Source organism: Molossus molossus, unplaced genomic scaffold (genome assembly GCF_014108415.1).
Source record: "Molossus molossus isolate mMolMol1 unplaced genomic scaffold, mMolMol1.p scaffold_m16_p_4, whole genome shotgun sequence".
Lineage (NCBI taxonomy): Eukaryota > Metazoa > Chordata > Mammalia > Chiroptera > Molossidae > Molossus > Molossus molossus.
In genome coordinates, this window is record NW_023425377.1 from 78751506 (window position 1) to 78766090 (window position 14585).

Consider the following 14585-nt stretch of genomic DNA (forward strand, 5'->3'; position numbering starts at 1 on the left):
TGGCAAGCTGGCACCGCGCCGCGCAGCGGGGCGGAGAGGTCAGAGGAGGGGGGGCGCGCTGGGGGCGGGCTGGACCCCCCTCAACTTGACAAAACCTAATAACAGCTCGGTCTCCCCGGAGCAGCGGGCGAAGCCCCACGGGAGGGCAGAGACGTGGCAAGAGGGGACCTGCCGAGCCTGTTCTGGCCTCCAAGGCAGGGGGAGGCGGGCTGGGCGCGGGGGGTGGGGGGGGCCGGCGGCTGCGGCACCTTTAAGACAAGGGAGGACCCCTCTTGCCCTCGGAGAAACCAGGAAGGGAGTCGCGAGCATCATACGGGGCTTTAGCTGTACTGTACAGTTACTGTAGGGGCAGTGACGCCGCCGCCGCCGCCGGAGCGAGGGAGAGACGAGGGGAGAGCGAGCGAGGCTAAGATCGAAACGCGGACCCCGGAGGCGAGCGGCTGAGGAGCCCAGACCCAACTCCGGGCCCCGGCCCCACGCGCCCCGGCCCAGCCCGGCCTCGGCCCGGCCCCGCGAGGTAAGTCAGCGCCCGGCGCGGTCCCCAGTACAGGGTGCAGGGAGAGGACGAACCTGGGGCTCTGAGCCCACCCCTGCCCTCTTGGGAAGGGACGATCCAGGCAACCAGGGACGTTCCGCAAGTTTCAGAGGAGGGGGTGGTTTGCAGCTGCCGAGAGGCTGGAGGAGCCCTGGATCCCGAGCCCGGGGAGGGGGCGCCGCCCGGGAGGTGGAATTGGGGGCGAAGTGCATGGGCTTGTGCGCCAACTGTCTTTTCCCCCCACCCCCGGGGTGCATGGCTTTTCGGGGCTCCCAGGCGCGCAGAGAGCGGGGGAGGGGAAGCGGGGCTGCATTGAGGGTGGGGGGAGCCGGCGTGGGGAGAAGGGGGGCGCGTCGCGTGCTAAGTTTGCTGCTGGGTACTGGGGGCGCTCTCCCCCTTTCCCGGGGCCGATTCGGTGCTGTGTGTATACGTTGGAGTTGGCCAGGATTGAGCTCCATGGGATATGGGGGGAGGGGGCTGAAAAACAGGGAGGGGGGCTTTGCAAAGGAGGGGGAAGGGGTGGGGTGTCCGGGTGGGCGGGCGCGCCCGCGGGGTCCTCTGGGCCTCGTAGTCTTCCTGCCGCTTGCGGCAGGCAGGTGGTAGGCGGATCGTACTACAAGTCCCAGTGTGCGCCGCGCCGGCGGCCCGCCGCGGCACGAGGGTAGGGGCGGTGCGGAGGAGGGGCGGTGAGTGGCGGGCCGACGAGCCAATGGGCGCGGGCCGATCGCGCGGTGCGGCGCGGGGGCGGGCTCAGCAGACTCGGGGGCGGGGCCTGAAGCCAGGCTCCCCTCGCCGGGGGCCGGTGGCTGTCCCCGGCTTCCGGCTGCGCGGCCCGCGGGCCGGCCCCCTTCCCGCCCCGGGGCCCCTCCCTGCCTGGTTGTGTAACCGTCCCCAGCCCCCCTCTTCTCGGCCCCCTGCCCCGGTTGGGGGGGTGTCACCGACCCGGTGCTCCCCGGGGAGGGCAGCGGCCGGAGCGGCCGCGCCGCTCAGGCGAGCCCGGGGATGCGCGGCCTAGTGCAAGACGGGCCCGGGCGTGGGGAAGGCGGGCGGGCGGACCCAGATCCGGGGTAATTTGCATCGCCCTCCCCCCAGTCCGGGTGGGGATTGGCCGCCGGCGGCGGGGGGTGGCGCGGAGCCAGGCTTACTGCCGTCTCCCGGCCCCTCGGAGGAAGCCTACCCTGCTGCCGCCACCGCCGCCGCCAGGCCGGGCCCCCTCGCCGCTGACCCGGGAAGGAGGTAGGAGCCCCTCGGTCGGGCTGTGCGGCGGGGGCCCGTAGGCCGGGGCGGGGGCCGCGCGCTGCGGCCGGCGCGGGGGAGGGGGCCGCTTCCTGCCCCTGCCGGGGCCTGACTCATCCCTGGGTGGGGGGACCGGCCTGGCCCCTCGCCCTGCCCGCGCGGCCGCCCGGCCCCGGCCCCGGCTCTGGCCCCGGGAGAGGGGGCAGAGAGCACGCCTCTCCACCGCCCGCGCCCCCAAAGCGCGTGACCCTGTCTCCTCTGGCCCAGACCCCCCTCCTTTCCCTTGACGCCACCACCACGTGCGAACCCTGAGCCCGGGCAGAGGAGGGGTGACCTGGTGGGATCTGGCTCCCTCTCTCACTTTACCTCCCTCCTCAGCCTAGGAACCGGCCCCCTCCCCCAGCGCGGGGCCTGGGAACCAGGCAGGGGCCTGAGCCAAACACTGGGGCTGAGTGCCCCCCCCCCACCCCCCAACCTCCTCGGACTCAGGCCTTTGCGCGTTCTAGGAGGCACTGTCCTCGCTGACTGGGGAACCTGGTGGATCGCAGCAAGAGACTACTGTCCAACCAGGCCAGGGCACCCAGTAGGTGCCCACTAAATGTTTGGAGAATGCAGCCAGCAGTTGGCAGATGGGCAAGGGGGAGGCTGGCAACTCCTCTCTCGCCCTAGCCAGGTGGCGGAAGTAAGAGAGGTGTTGGTGCCCCTTTCCCCGGGCGGGCCCACCTGGCTCACCCATGGGTGACAGGCCTGGTTTGCTTCCCCTCTCCTGGCCAGCTGCCTCCAGGAGCAGAGTTGGCCTGAGAGGGAGAGGGCGTCTAGGATTCCATGTCCCCCCCACACACACACCCAACACGGCCAGGGCGTAACCCTGAGTGTGCCGCTCCCACACTGGGGGGGCCCTCCCCAGGACCAGCCAATCACTTCCTATTGGCAGAGCTGGTCTTGGGAGAGGTCTGGGGAGTTCAGGCTGGGCCCTGCTGCTCCAGGCCCTGGGCATTTTCCCCCAGGACCACCCCTGGTGGGGCCCCTAGAGCATGCCAGGCACTTATCAGCTGGGCTTGGGTCTCTGTTTACTGCCAGCCATCGCTGTGGAGACAAGAGCCTGGGGCAGAGGGGGGGGCAGGAGCCAGTGACTGGAGGAGCGAAGCCCTGGGATCCGCATGCCTAATGAAGAAAGAGGAGCCATCGGGGACACTGAAATTTTAATTCGTGGGTCACTTTGGGGGGGGTATATATTCAGTTCTGATTGGCTGCTGGGTGGCCAGTCAGCACCCTGGTGTGCTGAGAGCCACACAACTCTCAGCAGAAGCCCTCTGAGAAAGAAGCTGCTGGGGTGACTGCAGGGAGTTGATGTGTCCCTTTCTCTGTGTGGAAGACTGAGTCCCAGCAGAGCTGAGCCTTCGTCCAGTGGGGAAGGTTCCAGGGCAGTAGCAAGTCCTGTGTTTGTTTGTTTTTTTTACTTCCTTTCTTTTCCTTGGGGCCCCCTGACCCACAGCTGGGTCAGGCTGATGGCTGTCCCCTTCCGTATTTGAGAAAACCGAAGCTCAGAGGAGAGGCTAAATATGATCATGGGCTTAGAGCAAACCTCAGAGAGGGTTCCTTGTTGAACAGGGGAGACTGAGGCTGGGGTGGGGGGGTGGGAAAGCAGAGAGCAGCCCAAGGTCATGCAGCCAAAGCTGAGTCTGACCCCTGTGGTCTCCTTCCAGCTCGGGACTTGTCTAAAGTCCTCCCTGCATCCCAGCAGAGGGGCGCCTGCCCACCTGTCTTCTAGAGGGTCAGGAGGTTGACAGCAGGCACCTGTTGGCCAAATGGAGCCTCCCTGAGGTTTATTAAACCCTTTGCCCCCCAAAAAATAGTGAGGCTCAGAGAGGGCCTGAGGTGCCCAAGGTTACACAGCATGAGCCCAGTTCTCCTATCTTCCACCTTTCCTGGCAGGCACCTTTAAGACCTGCAGGGCCCTTATTGCCCCTTCCAAGTCACAGCACTGCACCTTGGTGCCTTGGCTACCGGAGATGGGCAGAGTTCTGGGTTTTATGATCCATTGTACCTGAGGAGGTCACCTCACAAGAGCCAGGACTCAGGGCCAGCCCTGGGAGGGGAGCTGCTGGGGTTTCCAGTGCCAGCGCACTTGCTCTGTGACCTTGGACATGCTCCTTGGCCTCTCGTAGCCTGAGTGTCCCCCTTTTAACATGGGGCTGTTGTAGGGTCCCCCCTAGGTGGTGCCTGTAGATCTATGTTTTCTTTTTCTCTCTCATGGGGGAAGCACCTAGGTCACCTCGGGGCACAGCAGGGATTCTGTTGGAGTGTGTGTCTCCTGGATGCCTGAGACACTCGGCACCCCCACCTGTCACCTTGTGTTCCAGGCACTTGGGAGACCATAAACCACCCTGCAACAGCCGTGGTCAGTGGAGACCAGAGGTACAGGCTTGGGTGGGGGCCAGTGTGATCCAATCCCAGCCTGGCACTGAGGTCCACTAAGGGAGGTCACTTCCCCTCTGCCACCTTCAGTTTTCCCATCAGTACAACGAGGAGGTTGCCTTCAGCCCAACAGTGTCATTGTGAGGATATACTCAGTGGTTCCTCAGGAATGTTTGTTGAGTGCTGTTCAGTGTCAGGGCCTAGGGGGAGCCCCTCCTGAATGCTTGTGCAGATGCCCCTTAGGGTCAGGGCCCCTTCCCTGAGTTCACAGATGTTGGCTAGACTCCAGCCCTACCCCAGGTGCCCTGTGTGACCCCTGGCAAGCCTCTCCCTTTTCTGGGCCATCAGAAGGCAGGTCAGAGGGGGTGTGAGAATAAACTCCCTCAGCTCAAGGCCCCCCAGGTCGGGGATTTAGTCATCTGCTGGTACCTAGGGGCAGTGTGTGAGGGGGGAGGGGGAAGGAGAAGACTAGTTAGGCAGGCTGGAGCCAGGTGTCCTGTGTTCAAATCCATCTCTGCTGTGTGCCTGGGCAAGTTGCTTTTCTCTCTCTCAGCCTCAGTTTCCTGACCTGTAAAGTGGGGCAGTGATCCTGCCTCCCAAAGCTGTAAGAATGGATGTTGAGATGATTGAGATCAGACTTCCCCTGTCCTTAGGGCCCAAGGCCGGAGCTTGGAGCACCAAAGTGCTGGTGCCACCTGGAGAATCTGGCACTTCTGAGGAGTGTGGCCAAAGGACCAGCCCCTCCATCTGTCCTCCCAGCAGGCTGTGGACGGCCACTTGGTAGAAGCGTCCCCACCCACACCTTTCTGGTTTAACTGGAAAATAAGGCCTGGTCTTACCTCCCATCAGGATGTGTTTGATGGGAGGGAACTGGCCAGATTTATGGGCACAGGACATGGGCCTCAACAGGCCGAGCACCCTTTTGGGGCTTCCATGCAGAGCCCTCCACCTGCTCAGGCTGGGGGTGGGAGTGGGGGTTGTGCCAGTGCTCCAGGTGACAAGCAGGCCTCAGGGAAGGGAGGGGGAGAGGTCTGGAGGCAGAGAGGAGCAGGCCTCTCATGGGCATCTTGGATAAGCAGGTAAAGCCTGAGCAAGGGCAGGGTAGACAGTGAGGGGGTTCTTTGAAGCCTAGCTTTGCCTACTTCAGTGAGGGAAGCTTGTTCCTTCTACTTCACCCTGAATGGTTGTCTTCCCTGGGCTTTCTCTTGGAACTCAGTGTTGGTGTCGGGGCTGTACTTCCTGGCCCATGACAGCACCCAAAGCGTGGGAACAGGGTGAGCATGAGCTCCACCCATGAGTTGGGGGTCAGATGGGATCCCCATGATCTCATCCTCCTACCCTACCCCCCCCCCCCACACACACACACACACACTTCCCACTGGGCCTGCAGCCTTCCTGCCTCTGGCCCTTTAAGGCTGGGTCAGGAAGCCCCTCCCCATTTAGGGCAATAAATGGACACATAAAATGGCCGAGGGCCTGTTTGCTGGTGTCTGGCCAGAGAGAGGCCTGTGAGAACAGAGGGGCAGGGAGTGGGCTGACAGTGGGCAGCTAGCAGTCACTCAGGGCCTTTGGTGACACCCCCCCCCCCCCAATCAGGACGCTGAATTCCTGTCCCATTAAACCCCTGGCCAGGGACTCGCCAGGCGGGGATTGGCACCAAGTCAGGGTAGGGTAACCCATCGGGACCAACCTTGCAACACAGGCTGTGTGCCAGAGAGGGGGCGGGGGCGGCCGGGTGTGGGCCTGGCAGCTGAACCTGGGCACCAGGCTTGCTGTGTGCCCTTGGACCAGCTGCCCACCCTCTCTGGGCCTGGTTTTGCTCCCCTGGCTTCTTCCTCAGTCACCACAACCCACTTCCTTGGCACAGAGTAGGTGGTGAGGTGGCTGGAATAATATTCAGAAATGAAGTTCAAAAAGCTCCTCGTTCGTGAGGGAGGAGGAAAACAGCCTTATTGAGGATGCAGTAGCACACAGTAGGTTTCCAGGCAACATTTGTGGAATGGATGAGAGGGACTCTGGACCTAGAGCACTTCCAGCCCCCTTGCCACTGTCAGGATCCCTGAGGAAACTGAGGCACAGAGGGGTGTTGCCTCTTGTCCAAGGTCACCTAGCTTGGAAGTGGAAGAGTTGGGGTTTGGATCTGGGCTGCCATGTCTGGCACACAGTAGGTGTTTAATGTCTCTTGAGTTTCTTTTTGTATTCTCTCTGGGTGGGGAAGTGCGAGGACCTTGACCCCCTCATGAAGCTGCCCCCAAACACTCCTCAAGGAAGGCCTTGGGTGGCAACTGCCTGCCCGCCCTGCTGCTGGCCACCCTCTTTTTTTTCTGAGGAGTGTGGGTGGGAGGAGGAGGCCCAGCCCCAACCCTCACCTTGTGCCTGACTTTGGAAAGCCTCCTGTTAACGCAGCCTTCTTCCCCAAGTCCCCTCTCCCAAGCACTCACCTCTAGGCCTTTGCCTCTGCTGTTCCCCATGCCCAGGACACCTTTCCTATGATCTTAGGGTCCTTCCTGGGTAACACCTGCTGCTCCTGGGACCAGGTCAAGGGATTCTTAACCTCACCTCATGTCCCAGCTGTTGAGTGGCAATGGTTCAGGCTAGCTCAGGTCAGAGAGTCTAAGTCCCCACCTGGCTGCTAGTCTTGTCATCTCTCCGAGCCTCTCCTCAGCCCAGGGCTTTACAGTGGAGAGGATGAGAAATGAAGGTGCTTGGTTAGTTTCTGAAAGTTCCCAGGTACAGAGGAGGGCTCCCAGGAGGGCTGATTCCCATGTTTATTTATTATATATACTTTGGTGCCCGCCCCTAGCAGAAACCAAACCTAGGACTCTGTTCCGTAGGCCGACACTCCAACGGCTGAGCCAAACCGGCCAGGTCCTGCTTTCTTGGAAAGAAGCTTCAGCAAGTGATCCTAGGTTAGATGGGAGGTGGGACCAGCACTGTCCCCTGGTCCTGGGTGTGTCAGCTAGCTGGTTGGGTGGGGCTGGGTGGAGCTCTTTCCAGCTTATAGTTGTCTTTGGTTCATCTGGTTGAATGCTGTGCTCCTACTAAGCGCCATCCAAGGGAGGAGAGCCCTAGAAATGGCCCAGAGGGAGGAGGGCACCCCACCTCCAACCCAGGAGTAGCCTACTGAGGCCTGCCCCTCAGCCCATGGAGTCAACACAGGCCCCAGAAATCCCAGGAGGACAGGCTACCTCGGGGGTGGGGATGTGGGGGTGGAGTTGTGATGAAAGACAGCCCAGGTGGGTGTCAGCCTGAGCTCTGGGGACCCTAACACTGACTGTCATGGGCATGGAACTTCCTGGAGAAGTTTTGTTGGATTGTCACTACCAAGGAAACCCCCATTTCTGGAGTATCTACTAGGTGTCAGGTGCCAACTGGCCTCTGAGATAAAAGGGAACCAGAAGCTTTCCTGTTGAGAAGATGCCAGGGTGCTCAGTGGGTATTTTTCTTCCAGGCCCCACCTGACCCACCAAGAGGGCTCAGCTGTCCTCCTTTTCCTATCTAACAGGCTCTTCCGCCTCTTAGAGGGAGAACCCTGAGAGGCCCAGATGGAGGCAGTGGCTCTGGGCATGGCAGGCAAGCGAGATGTGTTCCTGGAGAGGGTGTGGGTCAGGTGTCTGCAGAGCCAGTTTAGTTTCCAGGTTGAGGAAAGAGGTGATGGCTTGTTGGGTGGGTAAGGGGCCAACCTCTCACCTCTGTCAGCTCCTGGACCCCAGAACCTATGGATCACCCTTGCTGAGCACCCTTGGACAGGATTCCATAAGTCTGGGCCTTGGTTTTCTCATTTGTAAAATGGGGGGATCATGCTACTTTCATGGGGACTTTCCTTGGTTGGCACTTCCTCAGGCCCTGCCCTTTGAGGGGATGGTTTCTGATGATTATCCAGGGAAATAGAGGCTCCGTCTGGGAGAGGACAGGGACATGGACGCTCAGGCCCTTTGCACGTGGCCCACTTCACCCAGCCAGTTGAGACCAGTGCCCCAGGTCAGGTTTGAGGCCCAAGCTTTTGCCTTTCTAGCTGGGTGGCTTCTGGCAAAATGGGAGCCTGGGCTGAAATAGGACTGTGCCAGCCCCCTGGCCTAGTGCGCTCAGTGCTCGAGGGAGGCTGGGGGTGGAGTGGCTATGGGTGTGGGTGAGTCACCTGAACTATTTCAGGTCCTGACCTTGAGGCCCCTGGAGACACCTCAAGGTCCAAGGGGACCTTAGGGACATCTGGGGGACAATGCCAAGCAGGGGCAGGGTAGCCATCTTGGGGCATTGGTGGCCTGGATGAAGAGGAAGATAAAAGGAAGGGCTGAGGCCAGTCTGACCCCGCTTACTCCCTGGAGCCTGGGAGCCAGATGGCAGATGGTGGAAGGGGGCAAAAGCCGCCACAGGGGCTCCTCAGATGGGGTCAGCCTCCATCATCCTACTCCCAGCAGCCATATCTGAGCTGAACCCCCCTCTCCACCCCACCACCGAAGGCTGGTGGAACAGAGGGGACAAGCTGAGCAGCTGGTTCGGTCTGCGAGAAAGAGGGCGGGCCTTGGAGAGAGACATCCTGGGAAGTGTAGTGCCTGCCTGAGCACTACACAGAGGCCTCTGTGTCAGCCCTGAGGCCTGGACCCGACTCCCAGGGCAGCCCTGGGTCAGGACAATCCCATCCTTGCTTTATGCCATGCTGGACCAACCCTGGGTTCCCTTGCCTGGCCAGCTACCTGAATCCCACTCGTGGCACAGCAGGAGGGATCTAGGTTAGAGCTGAGCAGGGCTGGGCCACTTGGCTGGGAAGTTGTTGGTGGTCCCAGGGTCCTTAGGAGGCTGAGGAAGGCCCAGCTCAGCCCACTCCCTGCCATCTAGGGTCTCTGGCCCAAGAGCTGACTGGCTGGGCCTGGAGGAATGTGGGTTGTGTTGGGTGGCTTGGGACAGCCGGGGGCTCCCCAGAGAGGGTGGAGGGGTGGGGACAGGAGCCAGAGGGTTGCACAAGCACCCGAGTGGGTGGATGAGTCACAGCCCAGGGGAAGGCGGAAAAAAGGAGGGGTGGGGAGAGGAATGGGACAGACTAAGTTTTCTCAATGGCCTGGCTCTTCCAAAGGCTTCTGCCCATTTGACAGATGGGGAGATTGAGGCTCAGAAAGTGGCAGGGCCTTATCCTGACTGTACAGTGCAGATAGGGGGCTGAAAGCTGGAGAGGGCTGGTGAGGTAGAAGGCCCCAGCCCTGTACTCTTTCTTGTCAGGGTTGGCTGGGGTAGCAGGGAAAAAGCGTCAGGTGGTAGCCTGGTTTCCCCCATTACTCACTGCCAGGGCTGAATTGAGTCCTGGGGTCTCCACTGGGCCAGAAAGGGGTTTGTCCTTCAAAGTCACTGCCACACAACACCAGGACAGACCTATGGCCCCAATGACCCCAGCTAGGTTTTGGCCTTGCCCCTTCCTACTGACTCAGGGGCTCCCAGGAGAACTAGGCCTCACATGAGGCAGAGGGTGGGAGAGGCTGAGGGGCCTGGTGAAGATATTGGTTGGAGCACAGCTGTGCTGCCTCGGGCACATGTGATCCTCTCCCTGGGCCCTGTCTTGTCACTTCTGCGGTAGAGCGAGTGCTGCCCGAGGGTTCAGACATGACAGCGCACAGTAGGAGCCTTGTGCATCCTAGAGAGGGTATGGGTAGAAGCTTGTGCTCAGATTCAGTAGGAAACAACTTATATTGTGGCATTTATTGAGCTTCTGTATACTCCTATATCACTTCACATTACCCTTTGGTATGCATGCCCTTTAGTGGTGGGGCGGATGCCAGTCTTCATCTCTCAAGCACCCAGTGTGGCTTTTGCTAGCATAATCTCACATTCTGCAATCTAATGCAGAACAGACATGGACTGCCCTGGTGCACATCTGGGGAAACTGAGGCTGGGAGGGCAGGGTGGGGCACTACTCTTGGGGTCTCAAGGCTTGGTGGGTGCCCTCCCCCCCATACTCACTACCACCCCTTCCTCTCTGGTGCTGTAGGTCTCGGCGCGGAAGATGGCCGGCGGCGTGGACGGCCCCATTGGGATTCCGTTCCCCGACCACAGCAGTGACATTCTGAGTGGGCTTAACGAGCAGCGGACACAAGGCCTGCTGTGCGACGTAGTGATCCTGGTGGAAGGCCGTGAGTTTCCCACGCACCGCTCAGTGTTGGCGGCCTGCAGCCAGTACTTCAAGAAGCTGTTCACGTCGGGTGCTGTAGTAGACCAGCAGAACGTGTACGAGATTGACTTCGTCAGTGCTGAGGCGCTCACGGCTCTCATGGACTTTGCCTATACAGCCACGCTGACTGTTAGCACAGCCAACGTGGGTGACATCCTCAGTGCCGCCCGCTTGTTGGAGATCCCCGCTGTGAGCCATGTCTGCGCCGACCTCCTTGACAGGCAGATTCTGGCAGCCGATGCGGGTGCCGACGCCGGGCAGCTGGACCTGGTAGATCAAATTGATCAGCGAAACCTCCTCCGTGCCAAGGAGTACCTCGAGTTCTTCCAGAGTAACCCCATGAACAGCCTGCCCCCCGCAGCCGCTGCTGCAGCTGCTGCCGCTGCCAGCTTTCCATGGTCAGCCTTTGGTGCATCTGAAGATGACCTGGATGCCACCAAGGAGGCTGTGGCCGCTGCTGTGGCTGCCGTGGCCGCAGGCGACTGCAATGGCTTGGACTTCTATGGGCCTGGCCCCCCGGCTGAGCGGCCCCCAGCCGGGGATGGGGACGAGGGCGACAGCAACCCGGGTCTGTGGCCAGAGCGGGACGAGGACACCCCTGGTGGGGGCCTCTTTCCACCCCCAGTAGCCCCGCCAGCTGCTACCACGCAGAATGGCCACTATGGCCGGGGTGGGGAGGAGGAGGTGACCTCACTGTCAGAGGTAGCCCCAGAGCCAGGAGACTCTCCCGGTTTCCTGTCGGGAACAGCTGAGGGTGAGGACGGTGATGGGACTGATGCAGATGGGCTTGCGGCCAGTACGCTACTACAACAGATGATGTCGTCGGTGGGCCGTTCGGGGTCAGCACCAGCAGGGGACAGCGATGAGGAGTCTAGGGCAGATGACAAGGGCGTCGTGGACTACTACCTGAAGTACTTCAGCAGTGCCCATGACAGTGACGTCTACCCTGCTTGGTCGCAGAAGGTGGAGAAGAAGATCCGGGCCAAGGCCTTCCAGAAGTGCCCCATCTGCGAGAAGGTTATCCAGGGTGCTGGCAAGCTGCCTCGGCACATCCGGACCCACACTGGTGAGAAGCCCTATGAATGCAACATCTGCAAGGTCCGATTCACCAGGTGAGCCAGTGCCACTGTGACGGGGCGGAGGGTGGTGGGTGGCTTCCTGGGTCTTTTGCCCCTTCCCCTCCACATGCACACACAAACACTGCCTCTGTGGAAGAAGGCAGTACTGCCTTGTCCTGGAATGGTGCCTTTTCATTTCAAGGTGCTCACCCCCCCCCCCCCCCCCCCCGCCTTGTGTGCCCCTTCAGAGCAGTCTTTGGGTGGGGAGAGTGCAAGCACTAAACCATATGAGCACAAAAAAATATAAAATGTGCCAGGCAGTGCTGCAGGGTGCTGGAAGGAAGAGCACCAGGATTCGCTCTTCTTTTTTTCAGGTGTAGTTCTTCAGAATGGAGGAGAATTTTTGCCTTGAGAGAGGCAGTAGCCTGTTAGGGAGCAGGGAGCTCTGATTCCTTGAGTCACTTTAAGTCTCCTGTGAGCCTAGGAACTTGCTTCATTCAGCCAGCATTTTGGGGGCACCTGGTGCATGCCAGGCCCTGTTCTAGGCGCTGGGGATGCAGAAGTGGCAAGATGGGCCAAAATCCCCATGGATAGAGCATGTGTGAGACAAAACCAAAGAATTGATAACACTAGTTGTTGGGCGGGGTATGGCTGTGGGTGCTGCTTTAAACAGAGCAGAGACCTGAAGGAGGTGAGAGGGGACAGGCAGAGGGAACAGCCAGTGCAAAGGATCAAGACCAGTTCAGCTTGGAGGATCACTGAAGCCAGGAAGAGAAATTGGCATAGGAGCCACTGGGCTTGGTCCTTGGGCAGGATTTTGAGGCTGGGCTGGGGGAAATTTGTGATTTGGTCTTAAAAGTCCAGAGGTAGCTGGCTGGGCCTTGTGGGCCAGCCTAGTGGGGGTGGGGGGCTAATGTTCGGGGGCCTGGCCAGTCTAAGTGACTCAGCACCAGCCCCTATCCCCACCCACCCTGGGGTTCCCCCAGCCACACCCACCCAGACTGAAGAAAGAAGGCATTGTTCCAGCTTCCCAGCTCTGCCCCATGGGGATAGGACCTGAGGACTGACCTCTGGCCCCCTCCCCAGCAGGCCAGGAGAGGAGGGTGTGGCCTGGAGTCCAGGGCCCAGGAGTACCAGGCAGGGGGCAAAGGACATCACTGGGAAGGCAGGCAGTGTAGTTGGTGGCCTGGCCCATCTCTTTGATAAGATTGTGGTTCTTTTAGTTTTGGGGGCTCCATCCTCCTCCAGATGGGGGTATGGAGATGACTGTGGGCCTTGCCCTTAGGGGTCTCTGGGACCGCAAGGACCAGCTTGGTGAGGGCTCAGCAAGCCAGGGTCTGGAGAGGTGACCCGGCTAACCTGTGACCTCAACACAGGCCTCAGGCTATTGCATTCTGACCTGGAGTTCTTTTGGCCACCCTATTCCAAACCCAGAGCTGATCCCATTTGCCAGTCTGGGAAACTGAGGCACAGAAAGAGGCACCAGGCCAGGCCTCTTCTCTCCATGTGCCCACCTGGCTGCTCTCTGGCCCTGACCCAGGGCCCCAGCCCCCACCCCTTCCTCTAGGGCCAGGAGCCCAGAGGCCCCCTCTGAGTCACACTAGAGAGTTGAGTAAGCCAGGCCTGTGGCTGCTGGGGCTATAATTACCCGGGCCAGGGCTTGGGGTGATGAAACTGGAGCTGACTCCACCTCTACCCCAACTTAGCGCAGCCCCTGACCCGCTCTGCAACTCAGCTCAAGTCACTTCCCCTCTCTGAGCCTTAGCTGGGGATATTTCTGTGTAGTGCTAGCACAGTCGGTCCCTGCTGCCCCTCTGTGACCTGGCCCCGTGCAGTGGTCTGGGCAGGGCACCTGGGAGACTCGGCAGAGCCCAGGCAGGAGGCCTGTTATCTTCCTCCTTCTATGTATAAAAAAAGGGATTCAGAGAGGTTCAGCTTTTTGCCCAAGGCCACACAGCAAGCAAGGTCTAAGGCCCTTTTCAGACCTTGGAAGGCCTTTCTCTACCCCATTGTCTCATTTTGCTCGGGACTCACTAGCCACAGCCTGCCTTTCGGTCACAGTTTCAACCTCAAGGCCAGTGGGGCTGAGTGGAGGGGTCCTGGCCTAGCACCCGCTGACCCTCGCCCCATCCACAGGCAGGACAAGCTCAAGGTGCACATGAGGAAGCACACAGGTGAGAAGCCGTACCTGTGCCAGCAGTGCGGGGCGGCCTTTGCCCACAACTACGACCTGAAAAACCACATGCGCGTGCACACCGGCTTGCGGCCCTACCAGTGCGACAGCTGCTGCAAGACCTTCGTCCGCTCCGACCACCTGCACAGACACCTCAAGAAAGACGGCTGTAATGGCGTCCCCTCTCGCCGTGGCCGCAAGCCCCGTGTCCGGGGCGGGGGGCTCGGGGGACCCGACCCTGGCCCTGGGGCCACTGCGCCGCCCAGCGCCTCCGCCCCACCTGGCTCCCCTGAGGCCCGGCGCAATGGCCAGGAGAAGCACTTTAAGGACGAGGACGAGGACGAGGAGGAGGCCAGCCCTGATGGCCTGGGCAGGTTGAATGTAGCGGGTACTGGCGGAGGGGGTGGTGATGGGGCCACTGGGACCCCTGCTGACGGCAGCTTCGCAGCCGGACTCGCCTGAAAACCAAAAAGAGAAAACAGAAACCCGAGAGAGAGAGAAAAAATCACCCACCCCACCCCCAAAAACACAAAAAAAGAAAATCTATCTATATACAGATATCTATATCGATATATATATATATATACAGATATATATATATGAAGCATCACAGAATCTAGGATAGTGCTTTTCTCAGATTTTTCTCTTTCATGATGTTCTCTCCCTCCACGGGGACTCTTGCACCCCACCCCCAGCTCCCTCTCCCCTACCCCGTTGATGGGTTTTCGGGGCTTGGTTTGGGATTTGTGGGACACACGGGTTCTGAGCCCCCCCACTGGGTGCCCCCAGTGTGGGGACTGGGGTCCCATCGAGACCTGGGCAGGGTCCCAGGTCCGGGGCAGGGATGAGGGCTGCTGTGGGGGTGGTGAGTAAGACTGGGGTGAGCTTTAGTTTTTCTCCCCTTGCTGGTTTCTATGAGTCTTTGAGACAAGACCTTAAATGATTTCTGTCCACTGTGAGTGGACGTTAAAATGGTCCCTGTCCCCACCCCCACCTTCCTTCCTCAGG

The 14585-nt window shown here is 60.4% G+C and overlaps 1 protein-coding gene across 4 annotated transcripts; it reads left to right on the forward strand.

Annotated features, from left to right (window-relative positions):
- Positions 1-496: 496 nt before the first annotated feature.
- ZBTB7A (zinc finger and BTB domain containing 7A) lies at positions 497-14101 on the forward strand. 4 transcript variants are annotated; one of them, XM_036240560.1, is made up of 3 exons: positions 497-517; positions 10167-11458; positions 13541-14101. In XM_036240560.1, exons 2-3 carry the CDS (start codon positions 10182-10184, stop codon positions 14037-14039), a joined length of 1776 nt encoding a protein of 591 aa, XP_036096453.1. In that variant the 5' UTR covers positions 497-517; positions 10167-10181; the 3' UTR covers positions 14040-14101. The 4 variants fall into 4 exon arrangements, with proteins under 4 accessions (XP_036096453.1, XP_036096452.1, XP_036096451.1 ...); XM_036240559.1 differs by lacking the exon at positions 497-517 and adding an exon at positions 1672-1771; XM_036240558.1 differs by lacking the exon at positions 497-517 and adding an exon at positions 3428-7098.
- The last annotated feature ends 484 nt before the right edge of the window (positions 14102-14585 follow it).